Genomic DNA, 24,786 nt, shown 5'->3' on the forward strand with positions numbered 1-24,786 from the left:
CATCCAAATGAAGAAACATATCGAGTGCGGGACAGCTGCTGCCACTATTCTCAATCGCACCTGCAGTGCACAGGAAAGAAACTGTCGTAAAACAAGAGAGAACAAAGAGTCCGGGCATCGCGCGAGCAAGTGCGTAGTCCGCCAGCTTGATCTGTTGCCAAGCGGGTAGGATTACCATTGACGCGTCGCCGTTCCCTTCTCTCCGCGTCTCCTCGGTACGCACCCTGTTCGCTTTCCAGCTTTCCAGCGACAATAAACAACGAAACAAGGAAGCTAAGCGAGCGCTCCTTCAGGCATATGCGCGCAAGCACCTCTTTAGACAGGAACACCGCGCGCTGAGTCTTGTACTGCTGTATATTTGTTTTCAAACGCGAGCGCGGCTATCTTCGCGGGCGACTATCAGCTGCGGGCAGAACGAAACCTCGTCCAAGGGTCAGCGCGCCAGCCCTTGAAGCCAGTTCTCTATCCACGAGTGCGGTGCGCTCTCGAGGTGTGCTGCCGAGCACGTGAAACCGCGCGCGGCACTTAATTGTCGGCGACTGAACAGCCAAGATGCTGAGCGGTCGGCTAGCGCTGGTGACTGGCGGAGGCAGCGGAATCGGCCGCGCGGTGTGTCTCGGTTTAGCCCAGGAAGGTTCTCGAGTCGTCATCGCCGATGTGAACAAGGACGCTGCGCGGGACACACTCCGGATGATGCCAAGTAAGAAACTATTCAGACTTTTCAGAGAAGGGCGCGCGAAAGGACGAGGCGTACGTGCTGAAGTGACCAAATATATTATGAATCGCGATGGGTGATATAAGTACTTTTACTTTTCAGATGCTAATTTAATTGTTGCTCGTAACGAGCTCAAGCTAGACAATGATGCACCTTAGATTAAAATAAGTGTTCATTCTCCGTTCTACATCACTATATATCGGTGGAAAACTTTTTCCATTAATATGCCTTCTATTTTGTTTTATTCTTGAGATGTGCATTTATTGCCGTTCAGTTCGCATCCCGATAGTCGTTGAGCAGAAAACATATACACTTCAGATGTGTCTGCCTTGTGAATATGTGCTTCCCTCTTGATGCTTATGGGAAAATCAGAACAGCGTTTTATTGCCACCCACTGCTCTTGTATTAGTTCAGTGGATGCACGTCGTAACAGGAATGGCAAGAAATGAGCCACAAGCGACAGCAACTCTGGAAACAACCATACTGAACTTTAATCAACTTTACTGCCATTGCGAAGAGAAAAAAAAAAAAAATCATCGAACGCTCATGTGCGCGCTTCTAGGCGCTGTGTGTGTCGTCGCATTCGTCTTCTACACTACGGAAAAATATTTTACAGAATTCCTTAAAATGAAGAATGAACACTGACTTACAATCGGCTGAGTACATGGAAGCAAGTTTCATGTAAATTTCTGGCAGTAAATTTGAAGTTAGTTTATTGTTGCTTGCAGTCATGAACAAACACTTCGTCCTCAAATGCAAGTCAAAAGTACTGTTACCCCCTCAGAAGTCTGTAGTATTCAATGTACTTAGTGAATTAACTGAATTTGTCGTTTTCTCGAGCGAAAAAAAGAAGGACGATTCTTCCTAGGAAGACTACGTGGGTCTCAGCTGCGGGATATTTTTTTGTTTTGCTTTTTGCTTGCTCCTAATCAAACCCCCTTTGACCTGGGCATCAAAGGACAAGCACAGCATCCGACAAGTCGAGATAGATAGCTCTGTGACGATAGCAAGAGCCTGTTTACTCTTGATAACAATCATGATCACACAGCGTGCTATGGAACTATCGCATGAATGGAAGGAAAGATAAATTCCCGGGAATTATGACAAGAGAAAGAGTTGGTCATCCCGACCGATCTCAACTAGAAGAAAATCGCCGCGCTTAATTGTCCACCACGCAAACGTTGGTGGTCACAACTGCTGACGAGACGACAGCCGTATTGTGGCAGCTTTTGTCAGATACACAGGATAGGCCGTTACATCACATTTTTTGAAGCCGGACATGGGGACGTGCTGGTTAGCCGCCGTCTCAGCGCACTTGCGCATGCGCAGCAGGCAGTGAAGCAGGCGACAGCGCTGCGCCCAGCTTTACTATTGGCTGCGCCATCGGCCAATGACTCCCAGTAGCCCCTGGAAAAGCCTGACTCACAGCACACTTTTAGTGAGAAAGCACTACACGAAAGCACGAGGTCTAACCGGTTCACAAAGTTTGGGTGAAGCTTGACCTTGAGCGTGGCCTTGGCCAAACCATAAATAAATGAAATAAATTCCGCGACTAGGATTCGAACCCGCGGCGGCGCGAACAGGTCGGCTTCGCTGGTCACTGCACTATGCGACTATGCTATCGCAGCCGATCACGCCTCGTATTAAACTGCAACACACTCTCGCGCTGTGCACGGCACATCCTCGTCCTCACCTAATACTACTATCGAACTACTGTCGAGCTGATGATGATGATGGATCTTTATGGCGCAAGGGCATCTGTGGCCAAAAAGCGCCATGGCACAAGGTTGTTACCACTACTCAAGGTTGGACATAAGACCCATTTGCCAAGCATTTCACCCTAAAGAACCCGAGCACCAGGCAAGGGAAAGCTTACGCCCACTGTTACATCGGTGCGTACCCGGTGGCCCTGGGGTTCGAACCCCGCACCTCCCGCATGCGAGGCGGATGCTCAGACCACTAGGCCACCGCTGCGGTAAATCGAGCTAATATGCAGACTATCAGGCTGTGCATTGCTTATCGCGTCTTCATCAATTAGTAATACTATCGAAGTAATATCGTAGATTCGCCGACGACCCAGCAAAACAAAACTATGAGCCAACCAGGCTAAACACATCGTTTCGCACATCTACTCGGTTTAAATGCACTAAAACCCAATCACCTTTTGCCATGCAGCCCGAATAGCCAGGGTAGAGAGGGCCTCTCCTCAGCTTTCCTTCCTTCATGAATGCTGCTCAAACCTGCAGTAAAGCTTCGCTCCCATTTAGGACCACCGAACAGAATTCCTCCGTGACGAAAAGTAGGCCGTAGTTAAAGCTTTTACCTCGAGACGAAATTATATTAGCCCAAGAATTTTGATGCCTTTCCATGGCATGCTTGATACAGATAAGCGTTAAAAAATTGGAGTGGAGGGGACACTTAAGCTCCACGAAAGGTATGACGTGATAGCGTATTGGGTGAATTCCCATATATACAGAAGGTAATTTTCTTACTTTACACTGGGAGTTCTCATTCTTCCCCTCCTGGCGCAGTGATGCAGCGGTTAAGCGATGCGCCACTGCCCTGCGATGGCAGGTGCTCCCAGCGGAGGGCACTGTGCCACCCAGGTTGCTCTCCCCGAGCGACCAATTCATTAACTTAACTACCACACGCCACGGTGGGAAGCTTTCTCACTACTATACGGTGGGGAGCTTGTGATGACGCCGCGAAGCGACGTGACCTACGTGGCCCACCTTCCTCCTAGTTTCTTTCTGGAGATCACCTGCCAGAGCCATGCTCGTGATTTTTGGCTCACAACGCCGACACCGGATTTTCTTGTTAACGGGGCCTTTAGCGCATTAAAAGCTAATTTTGTTAACTGTTATAATTGCCTAGCGGAGTAATACGTACAGGACGCCGCGCATCATGGCCTTCTGCTACCAACTGCGGTTTTGTAAAATTGTATCGTATACTAAATAAGACAGCCGTCAGCCAATGGTGTAACGCCCTTACACAAGAAAGGTCTTGCGGTTCCATACGGTCATGGACAAAGGTTTACGTGGAGCGAGTTCACAGAAAAATATTTGCTTATTCGTTGCCCCGCTACCCAGCAAGAATAATACCATCTGCTGGGCTAGTTGGTTGCGATCCACATGTATCTGCAGCGTGAACACAAAACAGGAAGAAGGAGAAGATAGTACAGCACTCTGTACTATCTTCTCCTTCTTTTTCCTGTTTTGTGTTCGCGCTGCTGATACATATATACCCAGCCAGCTGACCATATATATTCGTTCGAGTGGATGGAACACACATGTGTCCCTTTCTTCTTCCAGACTTTTCAGTTATTTCTTTGATAACGAAAAAATAATCATTTGTGCAAGCCCACATCACACAAACTTTTTCCCATGACTGACGGCTCCAGGCTCCCGGTCTGTTAGGTCTGTATGCGCGTCACCAACATGCATGTTTTGCATGCTACCAACAGAGTCAACTGCTGGGCTAGTTGGTTGTCAGACATTACAAAATGATTTCAGCGCCAAGACTACACATAAGAAAGAAGACAACACAAGCTCCCATGCTGTCGAATTCTTGTATGTGACCTTGGCGCTAAAATCCTCTTATAATACCATCATGGCTTTGGACAGGGAATGAGAGATCGAAGTCGCCTCCAGGCCTGGCAGTTTTTCAGATGCATGAGCGGCAGACAGGGAGCATAGCACACAGAAAGCTAATAAGAGAGTAATTACTCATCGACATCCACCCGAGTACAGCCATACGGCTACAAAGGAAAGCTAATAGCTTTATCAGAAACTTCGTAGTTAAAGAAAAATTCGCCCTGGTCCGGGGTTCGAACCCAGGACCACCGCTTCACCGGAGCAGTCGCTCTACCAATTGAGCTAACCGGGACTGCAAGCTTATGGTAGTGCTATAGCGAATTGATCAATAACTCGAAGTGGGAACTGTGTTGGTGAAATGTTTAGGGGGATCCCCCAAGGTGGATTCTCCTAAACATTTGACCAGACAAAGAGCTGTCACAGATGTTATCATGCGCTCTCCTGAAGTTTCGTTTTAAGCATCTGCACCCGCTCCTTTTTTAACGCGATAGCATTAAAGGTCCCGTTACCCAGAATATCCGGCGTCGGTCCAGCCTTATCCCCTTGGGCTGGAGGTCAGGGCCCGGTCATAACAACGCGTGTCATATCTGGCGCGACGTTGTGCGCTTGTCTATACACTTGTCCCTCTGGCGCAGATGAACCGGACCACCAGGCGCTTCAGGTGGACGTGGGTGAGGCAACATCGGTGCGCAATCTGTTCTCGGCCATCCGGCGGCTCTACAGCTGCGCACCCACCGTGGTGGTCAACTCGGCCGGCTGCCTTACGCACAGCTTCCTGCTCAACACCGACGAGCGGGCCTTCGACGAAATGGTGCGCGTCAACCTCAAGGTATGCGCCAAAGCAGCCGATTCCACTTTTATTTGGAACATATGCCGGCAGTGCGCCAGGGGGGGGGGGGGGGGGGGGGGTTGGTAGACGGGGGTTGCGGCGACAGGTGACCGTCCCTTACAAGCACCCCCTCCCACTTCCTTCCTTCCTTCCTTCCTTCCTTTCTTCCTTCCTTCCTTCCTTCCTTCATTCCTTCCTTCCTTCCTTCCTTCCTTCCTTCCCCTGAGCGATAAATTTTCTTTTGAAAAACCACAATGACACTCTGACATTTTTTCTGAAAACAGAGTTAGACAAATGGATGGCGAACAAGCCCCCCCCCCCCTTTCCCTCTACCAACCGCTCTCTAGTGTTCTCTTAACGAAACGTACGCTTTGACGTGATGGTCAAAGAACACCAAACCAATTCTGAAGCAAAAGAACTCAGAAAGGATTCTGTTCTGATTGTTAACAATTGAAAATTAATTTTCGATGAAATTAAAGAGGCAGTTGTTAATTCAAGCCCTCAAAACAAAGAAACTAAATGGAGGCACTGGTGACAAGCCGAAGAAGACAGCAGATGCAATGGTCGAGGCTATATGGACAGCTCCTATAGTAAGAGGTGCAGCTTCACTAAACGTCGCCGCAAGGAACGATTGTCTGTAGCCTTATAATGGTGGCATAAGCTTGGATGTTTTAACTTTCAACACGCAAATGGTCTTTCCATTTCCTTGAAGGACCCTAAAGGAAGCTGAGCTTTGAAGAGAGCAAAAATGCGCTTGAAGAAGGTAGAAAGGGACGTTGGAGCGGAAGCGAGTAAAGCTACTTGGAAGCGACGTCATTAGGCAACGGGGTTCTTCAGAGTAGAAAGTTTCACTGCAGCGAGTAGAGGCAACGCCTTTTAGAGGTCGTTTCCTTCTCTAGTTTCTTTTTTCGAATCCTTCAAGTGACGCCCTTGGGCGTCGCCATATCATCCTGCCCGGGGCTCTGCTTGCCCCTCGGTGGAAGCGGTTGCGCGAGCTTTTAGCACCTGTTCACAACAGTCCAAAGTTTTCGGATTCCATTTTCAAAATTCAGGGGGTAAAAAACCGGTTCTTGTTTTTGAGTTTGAATTTGGGTAGCAATCGGGACATCCACAAAAAGAAAGCTCCATAATTCTTGTTTTTTCGTGTTTTTTTTTCAGCAAAAATAGATAGATAGATAGATAGAACTTTTATTCACGTCAATTGCCAGACAACATAAGTCAGGCCTACCAAAGCCTCAAAGGGCTTGAGTGGCAGCGCCTGGCAGACAGCTAACATTGGCAAAACAAAGGAAAATAGAGACGTTGCAATGAACTTTGCAAAAAAAGAAAATGGTCACCAAACAGAATGAAACAAATATATAACTATTACAACATCAAGAAAGATTACAGTGATTTGAAATTAATACAGTAAATAGCTGAAATAACTACGGGGCAGGAAGCAACACGGAGACATACCGCAAAGTTTTTTTCAGGGTGTATTTAGTTTTCATGCGGAGTACAGTAGGAGGCAAGCTATTGAAACAGGCAGGTACATAGTAATGACGTGTGCGCTTACCGTACCGGGTTGAGGAGCGAGGAATGCAGTAGCGGTATTTTGGTCTTAAATCCCGAGCAGGGACATATGGAACGGTGAACTGACTGTACCAGAAGTGTTTTAGCACAATAGTTTCTGTTAATAAAGAGTTAAAACTTGGAAGCTTTAGTCTTCTAAAAATATCAATGTCATTACCAATGGACAGGTCGTAAGCAATATTCTTTAGAAGCAAACGCAAAAGCGAATTCACCCTATGTTGCCAGCGAACCGTGCAGTGACCATAAACAGTAATTCCGTACCTAAGTACACTATAGGCTAGAGCATGTACAACACATTTACGGACAGAAAAAGGCATAAAATATCTAATGTTATACAGGACACACGATACAGCACGAAGCCTTTGGCAAACAAAAGAAAGGTGCGATTTCCAAGAGAGATCACTGTCGAAGGTCAGGCCAAGATATTTGACCGAATGCGCATATTCAACTGGTACACAGTTGCAATTAAGACAAGAGGAAGTATGCAAATAAACAAGGTCAGTTAATTCAACTTGTTTTAATGGGTTATGAAAACAGATCAGTTTTGTTTTAGAGGTATTAACATTAATAAGATTAAACTTAAACCAGTCCATGGCTTTAATAGCAGCTATCTGTAATGCTGTAACAGCATCAGTGTATTTCTTTGCACATGCAACAATAACAGTGTCATCAGCATACTGAAACAGCAAAGATGGCACACTGTTAGCAAGGTCGTTAACGTATAGATTGAATAATAAAGGACTTAATATAGAACCTTGCGGGACTCCAGAGGCAATTGCCGTGAAATCGCTATGGAATCTTGAAATCGACACATATTGGCGCCTATCTTGTAAAAAGTTAGTAAGCAGTTCCAAAAACGAACCTCGAAATCCCAGCGCAGAAAGTTTATCAAGCAAAAGAACGTGGCAGATGCTATCAAAAGCCTTGCTAACGTCCAGAAAAAGAGAACATGCGACTTGATTCTTATCAAAAGCTGAATTTAGCACGTCAGAGAATTCTTCAAGAAGAACCGTTGTTCCTTTTCCTGCTATAAAGCCGTACTGACAAGGTGATAGAACACTGTGCGTATTCAAAAAATTCGTCATGGTGAGTAATAGATGCTTCTCAAAAATTTGGCCAATGCATGGTAGAATAGAGATAGGTCGGTAATTACTCATAATGTTTCTGGAGCCACCCTTGTACAAAGGTATAACTTTAGCAGTTTTCATTGAAGCAGGTATTATACCAGTAGAAATGATAGTGTTAAGGATAACTAGTAGAACACCTTTAATTACTTCAAAATTTCTGCACAATTCAGAAATCGTGAGGCCGTCATGACCAGGAGATTTGCTACGTTTAAGACTGAAAAGTATACACCTTAAATCACTTTCAGTAATATCAGGAAGGAAAGCAGATTCCATCACACTGAGAGGCATAGGACAGTCGGTAGGAGGGGTTCGAGATGCACCAGAGACCAGAGAAAAAAAATTGTTGAAGTCATTCGCAATGCTCTGTCCATCTTTATGAAAATGCGAGATGAAATATGTATCATTGTAGATAGCAGCGCTCCCTCCTTTCAGACTATTCACCAATGACCATGTTTTCTTGCTGTTAAAACGTGCGTCATTAAATTGAGACCTAAAGTGGTTGCGCTTGGCCAGACGGATCATGGCGTTGACACGGTTTCGTTCATGTTTAAACTGCAGTCGTAGCTGAGAACAGTTTGGGGCACGTCTTGATCGAGCCCAGAGCAGATCCTTCTCTTTAATGGCTGCCAATATTGCGGGAGACATCCACTTATTGTCTAAATTTCGTTGTTTAACATTCACCATGCGGGAAGATTCTGCTTTGTGTGAACGAAAAACATCGACGAACCGATCATATAGGTCCGCAGGGGACACACTGTGTATAAAAGAATCCCAATCATGCTTTGCTATTCTTTCGTCAAGACGCTTATAATCAAGTACTGAGACCTTTTGCTGGCTGTGCATAGATGCAGGATGGCTGGAACTATCTGTTAACGAGCAACAAATGAAATAGTGGTCTGCAAGCTTGACCTCAACCACAGCAGACCGCACCGACAGGTTTTGAGAACGCACGTTGATGTGGTCGATGCAAGACGCGACCAGCTGCCCAGCTAAGTATTCCTCGCGTGTAGGGCTGTGGATTGTAGTCGCTAGCCCCCACTTTGATAAAGTGTCCAGATAATCTGCGACCGTTGACACAGTGGGGCGTAAAATATCGATATTCATATCACCGATAATGCACACGTGTTCTTCGCGGGAGAACGATGATAATGCAAAATCTAGCTCAGCTAAAAAGATTCGACCGTTACAACACGGAGGGCGGTAAATTGTGAGAAGAACCAGCGACAACCAAGGTGTACTTAGGCGGAGCGCAACTACTTCTGCTTGAGTGAAAGGAACACTAATTTCAGAAACGGACCAAGAATCCTTAACAAAAACTGCGATTCCTCCTCCCATTCTTTGTAAACGAGTGTAAGAATATAACTGGTAGCCTGGCAGCGAGAACTGTAGTAACACGTCTGACGAAGCGTTCACTTCCGTGAGAGCAATGACGTCAAAACTTAAGTGAAAAGGGTGAATTAACGCACAAAAATGGTACCAGTGTTTCCGTATACTGCGAATATTAACATGAGTAAACTGAAATGAATTGCCTGTTTGATACTGAAAGAACTTCCGGACTTCAGAAAAATCGGAACACTTCACGAAACCTGTATCAGACATGGTTATGTTAGTTTCTCAAGATCCGAAAACTTGTTGATGCGAATGAGAGGTGCGCCTTCGGACCGCTTTGCAAGGACCTTCCCATTTTTGGTCCAGACGAACTCAAAACCCTTTTGTTTGCCCCGAGACCTTGCTAGTCGGAACAGCTCGCGATTAACCCGAGACAGGTTATCGTTAAAAAACAGCCGAGGAGACTGGTCGTCTTGCACCAAATCAGGAAGGCCCTTCCGAGCTCCGAGCCATTTCTGCTTAACAGAAACCGACTGAGTCTGTACTAGGATCGGTGGGATATAGTCGCCTCTGGACGGTAGCCGATGGACTGCTGAGATATCTGCTGGTTGAAAAACGGTAATGTTTAGTTTGCCTGCTAAGGTACTTAAGAAAGTGTGCAAGTTTTCATCAGATTTGACCGGAAGGCCGTGAATCTCGAAGTTACATCGTCTGCTGTATTGTTCGAGATCATTTATCTCTCCACTCATCCTGTCAATCACTTCTTTCTGGGAAACTACTGTTGAAGACAGTGATTGAACTTGTGACCGAAGATCTGCAAGCTCAGCCTGATTAGTGGTCACTCCAGCAAGCACAGAGTCATACCGTGACGAAAGGAAGTCAATAGCTGACTGTATGTCCTCGACTGCTGAAGCAACCTTTTCACTAGCTTCCTTGACCAACAACAGTTCTTCCATTTTCCCCATCAGTGCTGATACAGTGGTAGTCAAAGTATCCAGCTTCACATTCAGAGCAGACAGTTGCTGCGAGAACGAACCACCATCGGGGTTGGATGCTACGTCAGGTTGCGCCACCGAATCATCCTTGCATGAAGGACACTTCCATGTTTCACGTGTTACCGTACTCATCTTCTTGTAGGCGTTATCAGTAACTGACGAGCAGTTTTTCCCCAAGTGAAATTCGCCCTTACAGGCACAGCAAGTCATAAATTTCCCATCTTTCGGTATGGCTTTTGAGCAAGAAGTACACAAAGAAGACATGGTGCAGTCAGCGGCAAAACACGAAAAGTGATGAATTACAACAGGTGTAACCAACACTCACCTGCCAAAAGCGAAGCAAACGTTTAGACCGGGACAAAGGTTTGCCGCTGACTGCAACGGTCCACGAAGTTGACGGTCTTTAAATAGTCGGTGATCGGCGCCAGGGGGACATCTTTGGCAGGTCCAGAGCGAATGAAGGCAAGGATGGCTTGCGATGTCGAAACAACAGCTTTCTTGAGCCGCATGCGCAGATCAGTCACCCGAAGCAGTTGCGAAGGTGATAGCCGTTGAAGATACGAGCCGCTTTCCGGCTGATACTGTCCCCTGGCTTGCAGAGCTCACCTGCCAAAAGCGAAGCAAACGTTTAGACCGGGACAAAGGTTTGCCGCTGACTGCAACGGTCCACGAAGTTGACGGTCTTTAAATAGTCGGTGATCGGCGCCAGGGGGACATCTTTGGCAGGTCCAGAGCGAATGAAGGCAAGGATGGCTTGCGATGTCGAAACAACAGCTTTCTTGAGCCGCATGCGCAGATCAGTCACCCGAAGCAGTTGCGAAGGTGATAGCCGTTGAAGATACGAGCCGCTTTCCGGCTGATACTGTCCCCTGGCTTGCAGAGCTCACCTGCCAAAAGCGAAGCAAACGTTTAGACCGGGACAAAGGTTTGCCGCTGACTGCCAAATGATTACTGTTAGCTCTCGGTCTCCGTAAAACTTTACGCACTATCACGATGGAAAGAAACGCGAACAGAGTGGAGCCTAGGCACTCAGCTGTTCGCATTTATTTCCATCGCGCTTTGAATTCAGTGGTAGCAAAAAGATGTTAGAGTTGTCCGTGATGCATTCTAGTACGACTCTAACGTCTTTTTGTTACCACCCAGGTAAAAGCGCCATGAAAAGAAAATCGAACAACAAAGCGCGAAGGCGCCGCGCTGCTCGCGTTTCTTTCCATCGTGATAGTACGTTATTTCGTGGTCATTATTTTCATATGCCATAGAGAAATAGCAGATTATAACGCTTTACTAAATCAGATTGCGTTTGTTATTCTCGTTTATTACAGTTAATTTATCGGTTACTGCAACTACCCCATGCACAATACTTCCGAATCTGTCTTAAACCTCTTTGTATTTGTTTGTGCAGTGCGAAAACATTCACTGAACATATATAGCGGCCATTTTAACCGCATAATAGCCTTGATTCATGATGTCGCTGGTGTGGGTAGTGCTACATAAATCGATGTCAATAAGAAGTAGTTGCCCTGTGACCTCGCTTCTAAAACGTACTTTTCGAACTTGTTTCCTGGTTAAGCCTCGCTGTGGATAGTAAGCGTTAAAAGGGATTGGAAATGACCTAACATTTAACTGAAAACACCCCCTTAGAGGAAGAGCAAAACATCCGCTAGTTTCTGTGTTGTGCCTTCCGAGTTTTGCACTGACAAAGCAGGATTCTTGAGGGCACATTTCCGGGCAGAATTCGGGTTTAACAAGAGTTCTAGTAAGTCTGTTGGGTGTCCCAAAAAAAAAAAAAAGGTGAAATCGGCTTTTACCCATAAACGAAGGGCCCTGACGTGTACCTAGCCGCTCTTCTGTACTGTGCTTGGCGGCCCTGGCCACATACTCCTCTGTATGTGATGGATGCATCGTGATGTTGCCTCATGACCGCGACGCGGAATAAGAGGCCGAGGGTGGTGTGAGGTCAGAGCATATGTTCATATTACCCGGCACAAATCCCCTTGGGAGGCATATCCAAACGGCATTTTTCGTAGCATGCGGGGTGCAGACCTTTCCAAAAAGCGCACCCTGGGCGTCTCCATGTTGCTCGTTGGACTGTTATGTGCGCCCACGCAAGCACGACGAACGCGGTAGCGCGAGCTCTTTGCACATGCATGCTTGCAATAGCCCAGAGAGAGAGAGAGTGAGGGGGTGGGGGGTGGCGTAGATTGAGATCGGATAGAAAAGAGGTGATCTCTCCCGCACCGCTGTTGTATCGAAGTCGGCATATCTGCTTGTACAGGTAGATGTTAGCAGACAACAAACTTTTGCTCGCATGTTTTCTTCTTTCTAATGGTGCGTTAGATGTTAACACACATGGATCAAACCGTGATATTCGCTCACGACCGCTGAATAATTTGTAATTGAATTTCTTCTCAGTTTCGGCTTCAACAACCGAACGATGGCTGTGATATGTGTAGTTGGTTTTTAGGTGACGTGAGGCAAGAAAAGAAAGGCGAACAATTTAGCGTGGTTAGACTAAATGGGAATTCGGTGCGCTGGTACTTCGGTTTTCACTTCAGTTTCGGCGTTTCGGTTTCCCTGCAGGGGCACTTAAGCTCCGCCTTAAGGGTATGACGCGATAGCAATAATGAGTTAATACCCATATATGCGGCATTGATCATTCTGTACTTTACATTCATACAGATCCCTGGGACTCCTGCTGTTCGGAGCTGTTGCCAGCACCTGCTGAGAGCCCGCCCGACATTTCATGTCTAGCGAGCAATATATATATATAGCGACGCCTAGGGAGCGCTTATTAAAAAAAAAAAAAGAAACCTAACCAGTGGGGCTAGCAAGAAAACCTTAACGACTGCATTAAAATTATTTAAACACTTGTGCGCAGGGCACATTCCTGATCACGCAAGAGGCGGCCCGGGAGATGATGGCGGACGGCGCGACGAAGGCAACGAACGGCAATCCGCAGATGGACCGGTCCATCGTGAACATCTCGACCATACTGGGCAGCACGGGCTTCCCCAAGATGTCCTGTTACGTGGCTGCTAAGTCGGGCGTCATCGGCTTCACCAAGTCGGCCGCTCTGGAGCTCGCCCCGTACGCCATCCGCTGCAACACGGTGCTGCCGGGCGTCACGGACACGCCGCTGCTGTCGCCCCTGGACGAGGAGACGGTGCAGAAGCTGATCCGCCGGTCGGCCATGCGCCGCGAAGGGAAGCCCGAAGACATCGCCAGCGTGTGCGTGTTCCTCGCGTCGCCCCGGAGCTCGTACGTCACCGGCGCCGCCATCGAGGTCACCGGAGGCCTATCGGCATGACTCCAGGACTCTAGTTGCCATCTGTGGAGAGACTTTCTCGACGCATCTCCAGCTGACGTTAAAGGCTGTGGATCCAGAGGCCTTAGCTTATTTACTGACAGCGCCAAGGACTCGTGTACCTGCAGTACCCAGCAGCTCGGAATTCGCGCCCTATAGTTGAGACGGATGTGTTCTTGTGGCAGCGAAGCTTACACCGAAGGTGCATGCCGTCAGTGACGCGTTGTCGCGCTTTGTCCTTGGTGCAACCTAGGATGAATTAGAGCTGTTGATGCAGATGCGGGTTCAAGAGAGCCTCGAAAATTTTCCGCATACGGTGAACGCGATTATAAGGTTGTGAACGACTTTCATGACCGGTTTGGTCTGACAGCAGGACGCAGTCCGTGGAAGAAATGACGTTCACTAACCTTGCCCGACTGAAACTACGGATGTCACTTGGAAACTCGAAACTGCGCGAGTGCATTTCGGCTACCTAAAATCCCTAGATTATATAGGGGCTTTACGGCTACCGAGAGACGAGCGTGGAATTTGCAGTGGTACCTGTCTGTCTGTGTTTACTCGGCGCCATCTGATTTGCCTCTCCCTCGACGTTGTCTGTTGGGACTGTTTCTGAGAATGCCGATACCGACTGAAACAGTGATCTTTAGCTTGGACGTAAGTGTTGCCTAATAAGGCAGGCACGTAGCCAGGATTTTTTTTCGGGTGATGTCCGAGGTGATTTTGCGTATCGTCTGGCGGAACCGGGATTCCTTGTGCTCCTCCTTGGATACGTGGAACATGTCTTTCCGATAGAAGTCGTCAGAATACATGAAAAAGTCACATCTCTTGTCATGTTACACCGTCGCAGAATTGAAGGAGCGAGTATACCTCGCGTTCCCTGATCGACGTGACACGTTCTCTATTCTTGTGCTCATCAACCTGCGAGAGAAAATCACATGGACGCACTGCTGCTGTATGGGTAATTTCTCGTGAACAGAGCTCGTCTGTTTCGTGAATGCAAACAGCCCGGGGCTGGAAAACCTGGGCCGACCTAATGAGCACAATGCTGAGGCGCAAAGAATAAAAAAAATATATGTAACTTGCAGTTCTGCGGAACTTTAACCATGCTGTTACGGGTATAGTTGAAGGCCTGTCATAAAGTCAAAGCCCTGTCAGGCCTTTTCCCTCTAAGCGCATCGTCCTCGTAATGATCTCAGCCCTGCCCCTATTCTGTTTTGAAACTATAACCTGCGCTCTTTGTCTCATCGAGAGTGAGAAAAGAAAGGCAAGCAGGATAGTTGGAGCGTTCACTATGACCGTAAAGATAGAAAGGAAAGACATGGAAAAAAACATTTACGTGCAACGGATCACGGCGAACGGTCAGATAGGATGGTCCGGTCGGCAGAGGAGCAGACAAAGACCGTCAACGCTGCACTTTAATTATTGGCGACAAGTAAATTGGGCGGCTAATGTGCTCGCTTACATATATTACATAACATGGATAATTTGACATCTACGGCTGCTATAGTGACATTGACTCTTTTTTTTTTCGGTCCGTCGTGACATAGCCAGCGAACGAACTGGACAATGAGCACGAGCAAATAGCGACGGTATCGCTTCCGTGCTCCACTCGCATTTGACGGCTGAAAAAAATTGTTTCGAAAATACATCATTCAGTTCATCACCATCATTTACTTTTCCCTGGACCCTAATTTAAGATGTGTTACATGAGGTATAGGTGGGATTACAACTATCCATGGGGGATGTAGAACGGGGGAAGGGGGCAAGGGTGCTTCTGAAAAACGCTTCAAATCCAGGACGTTATCAATGCAATGCGTAGTGTGGCTGAACTAGTGGGCTTCATATAGTCAGTCTTAAAGGTTTTAGCTTCAGTGACCTAAATAAATCATGTCTCAACAGAAGTCATTCATTGTTTATGAGCATGGTTAGCAGAATTGATACAGACTTGCGCAACTTTTTTATAGAGTCAATCACTTTTCGCGTATATGCATGTTTATAATGCTGCCCACATCAGCATAAGATTATTTCAATCAAACAAATATACATTTGAACAGTACACATGATAAAAATATTTCTAGATATTTCAATGAATATTTAAATATACAAAGCTGAATAAATAAACAATAAACTCGAAGTCTTGCTCCACCGCCCGAAAGAGAGTTCCGGAGTCCCTGCAACTTTCCTAATGAAAGAAGTACCACGTATTTTTGGAATCTTCGTGGGTATAGGTTACTGATGTGGTGTCCTGAGAAATGCCATTCAGGACATACGCCGCACAAGAAAATAATAATTAAAATAAAAAAAAAGTTCCTGTGAAAGTAGTTGTGCTGACTACGGGGGCGAGCGTCCTCGAATGAGTGGAATGCACAGTGAAGTTTGTTGGGCCGTGGGAACTATGTATGGTGGGTGACCGAGCGAAATGTGGAAACATTTGTGCAATAAACAAAAAAAAAATAGTGATGCGGCGAGAACTTTTACTATTTCCGTTCAATTCCTCATTTTATTTTTGCAAAAAAAAAAAAAAAGATGGTTCAGGGGTTCCGATTTACAATCCTTGCCTTCCGTGACAGATATAAGCGCGAGTACAAAGGAAGATTCTTACAGGGACACTTAAACGCAGAGTGCACGCTGTATAATTCAGTTTGACCATGGGCAGTACTCGTCGGGAAATCAGTAAATTTCTCGCTCTTTTTCAGGAGTCTGAAGACACTTTCACAGAGAAATATATGCGATATATTCTAAAGCTGCCTGTTTCAGCTGGTGTTTCAATTAAAACTTTATAAATTGGTCACCAGTCACTGAAAATGCTGTTATTCTGTCTTTGGTGATCTAAGCGATTATTAAAGGCTCATGCGCGTTAAAAGCTGAAGACAGTGCAAACACTATTCACTGTTGTGTTAACTCCCGCTCAGGCTATACTTGTATACCTGGGCCTGTCCTGGAGCGGCCTGGGTCGCACTTCCGGGAAAGAGTAATCTGTACTGGAGTACGTCGGTGACTCAATAAAACAAAATTCGCTCAACACTAAATAATCGATTCGCACGACAGGATCATGTGGAAACCCCCAGCAGGTTCACCAAGAACAGGAGCACGCTGTGAAGGTTATTGTGTGAAACGTGCTATCATTAGAGTGACACGCCGCCGCGGTGGCTCAGTGGTTCTGGCTCTCGGTTGCTGGCCCGAAAGACGCGGGTCCGATCCCGCCGCGTGGTCGAATTTCGATGGAGGCGAAATTCGAGAGGCCCGTCTAATGTGCGACGTCAGTGCACGTTAAAGAACACCAGGTGGTCGATACTTCCGGATCCCTTCATTACGGCGGCCCTCATAGCCTGAGTCGCTTTGGGACGTTAAAGCCCTATGAACCTAAACCATTCGAGCGCCCAGCTGTAACAGGGTAAGAAAAAAAAAATACACATGACCTCAATTCTAAAGTAAGTAAAAAAAAACAATAAAGAACAAAACGGGACCCTTGACCACATTCATTGCGTCTCTGAAAGGTGCGCCCTGGAAAGTTTATACGAAGTCCGAAAGTTTTCGAAGCTGCTAATTTGCTTTTCAAGGCCGCTAAAATACGCCTCTACCGAGTTCGAGGTCACGTTTTCGATTCCGAGCCGCGGCGCCCGCATTTCGATGGAGGCAAAGATTAAAAAAAAACAAAAAACGCTAGTATGCTGAACCTCGGTGATCCTCATAGGTGCTCCCCTAGTTTCGGCACATAAGAATTGAGTAATTCAAATATACACTTATAATATACTATGTTACGTACTGTATTGCACGCCTTTGACTACAGTGCACTACTATGCTACGTCCGTTGTCTCCGAGAAAGAAGCGCGACGGAATGCCGTGCTTTCGGAACATGATCATGAATTAGAACTCCTAAATTAACTCCAAGAAATTGAGATCGATACTACTGACAGAGGTCGCATACTGTGGTGAAAAAATTCCCCTGGTGAGGTAAGGGAAGGATCCTCATTGCCTGAGGAAGTTCAAATGGTTCAAAATTCGTTATACGACTCGCCGCGTCCATGCATGTGGCTAAGGCGTTCGAATCATGGTTCGAATGTTTAGCCCAAGGTTGCGGGTTTGAATCCAGGCCGCGGAGGCCGCATTATGCCAGTAAAGGCGGAAGCAAAAACGTCCCAGTGTTGTCCGATGTCAGTACGCGCCAAAGGACCAAAAGTGATCACAGCACTCTTATACGTCATCGCTCGTAACCCACTTGCTGCCCCATCACCAAAATTCACTCTGCAGATCAAGCAGGTGCCAACAAGAATGAAGGAGAAATCTATGTTCGTAAGCGTTTTTTTATTTTTTGCTGTTTAAGACTGATAAGCAAAATAGTAAATCAGATGCAGTTTCTAAAAAAAGAACAATATGCATCATCGAGCCGAATCCTCATGCCCGAAAAGAATGAAAGGGGCATCGCCACTATGAAAAGAGAACTGATAACAGTTGCAAGGAACCCGCAGATATTGCACTGAGACCAAAGTTGCGGTAGCTGACTGTGTCCGAGAATTTCGTCACTTCACATTTGCCAAACGAAGCGAATGCTCATGCTGGAGCAAGGGTTTGACCACCTCCCGGTGACCCTGCGACAAGATTGCCTTTTCTTTTGAGAAGAATATTTATGAATTTCTGCATGGCGAGTTAGCACGTCTGCAATGCGAAACAGCATATGCTGACCGCAGTATTAGTAATTATCTATGGCTCCAGGTCACGCGCGGCAAAGTCCATCCGTTCAAATTCCCGCCACTCAAGTTCCCCGCTTCTCTGCACTAAAATGATTAGTCCGCGCCTGAAAGTAACAACTAAAACAGAGAACAAATTAAAATACAAAGCTATAAGATATTTTTAAATGTATATTGAGAATGCGATCCATGTGTACTGTCTCAAAGAAATCTGACATGACGTCACATTCTTTATTTGCTTTTTTGGTTAGTTGTTTACTTTCCTACTTTCGGTTGGAGACTTGGCGGGCATGGTCATCGCGGTGGGACAGCGGCAAAGGGGTGCGAACTTATCAGACATCTGAGCACGCGTTAGTGGCGTGCAAAACTGTTCCCAGCGTTGTTTCTAAAGCACGTAACTACATCTTAGTCAGCCGGTGCATACTCTCATATTTTATCGTTGTTTAGAAGGACGAAAGCCTTGTATATGCTTCGAAAATCGCGATCGCTGTGACACCTGTTTGACGACTCTTTTCCAATCTCTTCGAGTTCGTGCAATGGCTGGTATCCAGCAGCTGGCGGGACGATTGGCCCTAGTTACAGGGGGTGGCAGCGGCATCGGCCGCGCTGTGTGCAAGGCTCTGTCGAACGAAGGAGCGCGCGTCATAGCTGCTGACAAGAACAAGGAAGGTGCGGCGACTACGATCAGCGACTTGCCAGGTGAGTTGAAGGAAGGAATCGTGTGCATGCTTTTTGTCCGCGATCCGCATGTCTCCGCCGCACGTTCGTGCACTAGGTGCGTGCATCGTCAAAGCCTCTTTTTACACGCACTGGCGTGCGAGCAAAACTAGGTTGACTTTCTGGCAAGCTTCCACCAAAATACTGTTTTGTTACATTGCGTTTGTGTTCCCTATGTTTTTTTTTTTTCGCGCTACGCATTCCCCTATTACCACCCTACCAACTCGCCCACATAGCAGTCATGGTAATCTTTAGAGTCCGACAAAAGTAGAATGAAGATTTAGTTGCACAGCTGAAGGCAGCCTGACTTCCTGTAGTGAATGTGACCCAAAATTTGAAAGACCACGAACTAGCCTGAAGCGGCATTTCATGAGCACTGCTGTCTCAAAATTGGTTGTAACGTACCTTCAGAGACACGTAGTTGTGAACTATACTCAGAATAACTTTGAAATGAAATGAATCGGGTGTTAATTAAGATAGAAGTTTAAAAAATGATATAGCCAGCTAATGCAGCGCATAGGAAGGTTGTACAAACAAGTTTCCTAAAGTCACCCTAGAGCTAATGTTGAAAAATAGCAGCCAATAGTGCAGAAAAGTCTATAGAAACTTTGATTTGCATTGTCCTGTAAGAAATCAATATAGTGAGGTACACAAATATTTGTATCATGGCCATTTTCCATAGCGTTGTCAAAGTTTGCAAGGTTAGTTATTTGCTTTTCACCTTGACAAGCTTAAATACAGTGGTAATCTCTTGTAAGGCGATCGACGAGACATTTGCAGGTGCATCTAATGGGTTGCATTACTGTAGAAACCTGCTAGCAAGTATCTGTAAGTTGAAAAAAAGTGTAGCATTTTTGTAAGACGAGATTGCTTGTTTACTGTGTAAGCACCTTCACTCCGTAGCATAACTACACAGTGACTTATGATTATTAGTGGTTTATTGAAAAGAAAATGAAAGGAAAAGATGTTGTTAGCCTATCGAAGCTTCTATCGAAGCTTGCAGCACTTGAGCTGTGGTTAGTGGAAATAAAAGGGTCAGGGAAAGGACAGGGTGGGGAAAAGAAAGAAGGGAGCGATAGAAAGGAAAGGGATAAGGTACATAAAAATAACTGACTTACCTTGTGAAAACTGCAATTCTTTTACAATTGTCATGTGACCTTTAATTGTGACCTTTATTTGTGGTTTTTAGTATGCAAGACGTGGTGCAGAAGGAATTCATCTGCTACAGGATCATTTATACTGTGCACTTTTTTGAGGTGTGTTCCAGGTTTACTTTTCAAATACTGGAACAGCATAAGCATACTCATGCGCATGTGCATTTACAGGTTTGTCGTGAGAGTATTCGAGTACATTGCTCATTGGTTTACTACAGAGCCCTTGAGTGAATGGGAGCCTTTGTGTACACAAGATTTTGTGTTACCGGTTATGTTAAAAGTGGTCAGCACTGCTTTTCTAATCTCCCTGAGGAAGTGGTATGTTACTTCTGACGTGAAATGTTTGCTGGAAACACTCGAAAGCAGAGCTTTAAGTCCTTCTGTGATATTTATGCAGTCTGTCTTGTGTGCAGGTTCCCATGAACATCGTGCTGTGGAAGTCGATGTAAGCAACTCTGAGTCTGTGTCATCACTCTTTGCTGAAATCAAGAAATCTTACTCTGCCCCTGTGAGCATCGTAGTCAACTGTGCCGGTATCCTTAGGGACTCCTTCCTCATGGACATGACTGAGGACGCATTTGACGACGTCATGAAGGTCAACTTAAAGGTAATATAAAACTGGGGAAGCAGCGCTCTTGCAAGCTGTCCTCTAGCTTGACATTTGTTGTCTGAGAGTTTCTCGTGTTCCCTGCATGTAATTTGAAAATATGTGCACCTTGACATGATCATCTGAAAAACCTATCAGAAGACTAGCAGAACAAGTAGTTTATACTTCTACACCTGTAGCACAGATACTGTATACAACTTCACATGGGACAAGCAACGAAATTTCAAATTCATTTGTGCCAGGTACAGGTGTTGCTTAATTGTGTTTGATTTTAATCAGTGGTTACTTCCATCATACGCTGTAAGAAGTACTGCATGAGGGTGGCATCTGCAACCATGGCAATATTTATTGCAATGTAAGGAGTTAAGAATCCTTGTATTTGACTTATGCCTTTTATCTTATGTCTCCTTGTTGCCCCCTTGCATGTTCCATATATCATCGTCATCATCATCACTATCACTAGCCTAACTACGCCCACTGCATGGCAAAGGCCTCTCCCATATCCGCCCAATTAACCTGGTCCTGCAGCGGCGACGACGAACTTCCTAGTCTCATCCATCTACCTAACTCTGCCACCTTCTTCTGCACATACCTTCTCTTGCCTTCGCATTACATGTACTGCCCATGCCCATTTCCTCTTGATTGCAATTAGGATGTCATCTTCCCAAATTTTTTCCCTGACCCACTCTGCTTTCTTCCTGCCTCTTGATGTTACATCTATAATTTTCCTTTCTATAGCTCACTGCTTTGTCCTCAATTTAAGTTGAACCATTTTCATTAGCTTTCACATTTCTGCCCCATAGGTGAGTACCGGTAAGATACACTGTTTTATACTTTTCTTTTGAGGGCTTCCGGTTAATTGCCGTTCATATCTGGGAGTACCTGCCGAATGTGCTCCACCCCATTCTTAATCTTCTAGTTATTTCACTCTCTCGGTCTGGCTCTGCAATCACTACCTGCTCTAAGTAGATGTATTCTTTTACCACTTCCAGTGCCTTGCTACTATCGTAAACTGCTGCTAAACATTACTTTAGTTTTTTTGCATATTAATTTTTATATCTACCATTCTTTTTTGAATATGTAGGTCATTGATCATGCTTTGCAGTTCGTCCCCTGAGTTACTTGGCAAAGCAATGTCATCAGCGAATTGCAGGTTACTAAGGTATTTTTCATTAACTCTTATCCCCAACTGTCCCCAATCAAGGTCTCTAATACCTTCTGTAAACAAGTGGTGAATAGGACTGGAGAGATCGTGTCTCTCTGCCTAACACCCTTCCTTATTGCGATTTTATTACTTTCTTTATGGAGGACTATGGTGGCTCTGCAGCCACTACAGATATTTTTCAATATTTTTACATATGGCTTTTCTACAACCTTGTTCCACAGTGCCTGCATGACTGCTGAGTATCCGACTGCGTCAAATGCTTTGTCGTTATCTATGAAGGCTATATATGGGGTTGGTTTTTTTGTCCACATTTCTCTGTCACCTGATTGAGAGCGTGAAGATTTTCTGTTGTTGAGTACCCTTTACTAAAGCCTGCCTGGTCCTTTGGTTGATTGAAGTCTAAGATTGTTCTGATTATATTAGTGATTCCTTTGTAAATAACTTATAGGCAACAGACAGTAAGCTGATCGGTTTGTTATTTTGTCAATTCCTTGATGTCTGCTTTTTTATGAATTATGGTAATGTTAAGGTTCTTTCAACTTTCCAGTATGCTCAAGTTACGAGGCATTGCATATACAGGGGGCCAGTTTTTCTAGCACCGTCGCCCCACTGTCCTTCAACAGGTCTGCTGTTACCTGACTGTGGCCAGCTGCTTTCCAGAAACCCTTTGCTTCACTTCTAAGGCTTTATTCACTTCCTCCATGGTTATCGCCAGAATGTCCATTTTAAGTGCACTTTTGTTTCTCTCATTATTGTTCTGATTACTTGGACTTTTGTATAGATCTGTGTAGAACTCCTCAGCTGTATTAACTATCTTACCCATATTGGTAGTGACATCGCCCTGCTTTCCTCTTAGTGCATGCATCCAATTTTTCCCTATGCTTAGTTTTTTCCTGACCACTTTCAGGCTGCCTACATTCTTTAGAGCATGCTCAATTCTGTCCTTATTATACATCCTCATGTCGGCTATTTTGTGGTTATCTTAACTTTGACAGCTCTGCCAGTTCTGTTCTTCCTTCCATATATGTAGCTTTAAAAGATTCTCACATGACTTGCTTCTGCAGTGCCATATTTGAACGCGCTTCTGAGACTAAGCTCTCTGTACACAAGTTGCCTCCGTTTCATATATTATGTCCTCGTGAGGTCATCGTAGAAATAATGCTGCCATATGTTGTGTAATCAAAATAAAACATCTATTTCTTTGCATATTCTTGAATCTGGTTGTCTGTTTTGCAGCATTTATTGCAACAACCTTATGGAAACAGTGGGAGCTTTGTGAAAGTTCTGCTGCATTCTTAGGCCCCAGTATTGTGTGGTCCTAGGGACCATTAAACTAAAAGCAGTTGAACTGACTGATCATTGTGTACTGCTATGTGAACATTATTGATTGTATGCAATTGCAGTTGTCATTGACCTGACAGAGGGATACTTTGCTAGGATACTTGAGTTTGATTCAAGCTGTCGGCAGCATCCTCAGCTCACCAAGCAGCAAGGGGCTCTATGAATAACCAGAATGCAAAAAAGGTCTAAATAGTAAATTTGCTCATCAAACTTGCCGAATTGCTTTGTTCTGTTCAGTGTGGCTGAATATTCCAGTGTATTCTGCTGCATTATTGCTATCTTTCAGAGGAATAATATAGTATCAAAGCTCCGTTCCTTTTTACACGAAATGTGGCATTACATTAGTTGGCAGCCATTATCAACTAACTTTCATCACGTTGAAATTAAATTGCTCAAAGGTGCGTTGCAGTTTCCACTGTATCCAGTGCTACCTGGCGTGTAGGAGGTTCACTCTTTTGTTACTGCTGAATCAGACTGTGTGTGTTGCAGTGACTTGTTTTGGTGCTACTTAATTCCACCTGACCGATTGTCAACTTCAGAGCACTTGTGTGGTAGGGTTGCATTGGTTAAGGCCTACTGAAAATCCTTGAACTCTGCATCCTCATGAGCATTGCAGTGAATGCTGCAAGGTACATATTTTGGCATTTCTGACTGCGCGTCCTTTTATGCTTTCAGGGAACATACCTGGTGACTCAAGCGGCTGCTCGGGAAATGGTTGCATCTGGGGTGCCGAATGGAGCGGTAGTGAACATTTCCAGCATTGTGGGAAAGACAGGAAACATAGGCCAGTGCAACTATGCTGCATCTAAGGCTGGCGTTGTTGGTTTCACCAAGACAGTAGCACTAGAACTGGCCAAGCACAATATCCGTTGCAATGCCATTATGCCTGGCTTCATTGAAACACCGATGGTTGCCAGTGTGCCGGAAAAAGTCCTCACAAAGATCGTGGCTAGGGTTCCCATGGGGCGCTTTGGTAAGCCAGAAGAACTAGCCAATGCAGTGCTTTTCCTGTGCTCTCCTGCAAGCTCATATGTGACTGGGTCAGTGCTTGAGGTCACTGGTGGATTGTATATGTAAGCATTTGAAACGTGTGAGACAGTCTCTGTGTAGTGATGAGTGGTGAATCATATACAGCTGTGGAAAGCTGATATTTTTGGACAGCTGTTTTGAGATTTTTGTATTGCTTAAAAAAAAAAGGAAACTACTGAAATTGCTCATCACTATGAAGTACGAAGGTGGCTTTGGCTTGTCATGGCGTTAGGTAAGACGGTATTATTTGCTGCTGCGGGCATTATCTTTTTATCATGCCTTCAATGCTGTGCAACATGCTTAGTTAGTGCAATAGTTTTCACTATTGTGTCGTGGATTGTTACTGAGGTCCTAAGCGTTAATTTTGCTGGTCTTTGTGCATTACTCTTGAGCCAGATTATATATCTGTTTTGATACACTTTTTGCGAAACAATGACTGTGACAACTGTTTTATTTCATGAGACTGTCAAGTGGGCAAGGAGGTATTAAATCACTGAGAGTGCTTTTTTGATGGCAGTCTTGATTGAATGTGCGTGTTGTTCATTGCCACCTTGTCCCACATAATGTCTCCACTTCATGAGAGGGCTTTTTGACTATTTGGGTTTTTGTATGCTATACGTG

The 24,786-nt window shown here is 45.4% G+C and overlaps 2 protein-coding genes across 2 annotated transcripts; both read left to right on the forward strand.

Moving 5' to 3' along the window:
- The first annotated feature begins 67 nt into the window (after window positions 1–67).
- LOC149341717 ((3R)-3-hydroxyacyl-CoA dehydrogenase-like) lies at window positions 68–15,365 on the forward strand. Its single transcript, XM_089543881.1, has 3 exons — window positions 68–700; window positions 4,944–5,137; window positions 13,039–15,365. The coding sequence occupies exons 1-3, from the start codon at window positions 553–555 to the stop codon at window positions 13,465–13,467; spliced, it is 771 nt and encodes a 256-aa protein (XP_089400007.1). The 5' UTR covers window positions 68–552; the 3' UTR covers window positions 13,468–15,365.
- A 3,051-nt stretch (window positions 15,366–18,416) lies between these two features.
- On the forward strand, window positions 18,417–24,693 carry LOC149341718 ((3R)-3-hydroxyacyl-CoA dehydrogenase-like). The gene is made up of 3 exons (XM_089543882.1): window positions 18,417–18,851; window positions 20,437–20,630; window positions 23,812–24,693. The coding sequence occupies exons 1-3, from the start codon at window positions 18,689–18,691 to the stop codon at window positions 24,211–24,213; spliced, it is 759 nt and encodes a 252-aa protein (XP_089400008.1). The 5' UTR covers window positions 18,417–18,688; the 3' UTR covers window positions 24,214–24,693.
- The last annotated feature ends 93 nt before the right edge of the window (window positions 24,694–24,786 follow it).

This window comes from Amblyomma mixtum, chromosome 5 (genome assembly GCF_055824585.1).
Source record: "Amblyomma mixtum isolate Tamu chromosome 5, ASM5582458v1, whole genome shotgun sequence".
Taxonomy (NCBI): domain Eukaryota; kingdom Metazoa; phylum Arthropoda; class Arachnida; order Ixodida; family Ixodidae; genus Amblyomma; species Amblyomma mixtum.

Excerpts from the sequence above, each read along its gene's own strand:
- LOC149341717 (XM_089543881.1), top strand. The coding sequence starts at position 553 with ATGCTGAGCGGTCGGCTAGCGCTGGTGACTGGCGGAGGCAGCGGAATC. Across the intron at positions 701-4,943 it reads CACACTCCGGATGATGCCAA|ATGAACCGGACCACCAGGCG; the intron begins GTAAGAAACTAT and ends CCTCTGGCGCAG. Across the intron at positions 5,138-13,038 it reads TGGTGCGCGTCAACCTCAAG|GGCACATTCCTGATCACGCA; the intron begins GTATGCGCCAAA and ends ACTTGTGCGCAG.
- LOC149341718 (XM_089543882.1), top strand. The coding sequence starts at position 18,689 with ATGGCTGGTATCCAGCAGCTGGCGGGACGATTGGCCCTAGTTACAGGG. Across the intron at positions 18,852-20,436 it reads TACGATCAGCGACTTGCCAG|GTTCCCATGAACATCGTGCT; the intron begins GTGAGTTGAAGG and ends TCTTGTGTGCAG. Across the intron at positions 20,631-23,811 it reads TCATGAAGGTCAACTTAAAG|GGAACATACCTGGTGACTCA; the intron begins GTAATATAAAAC and ends TTATGCTTTCAG.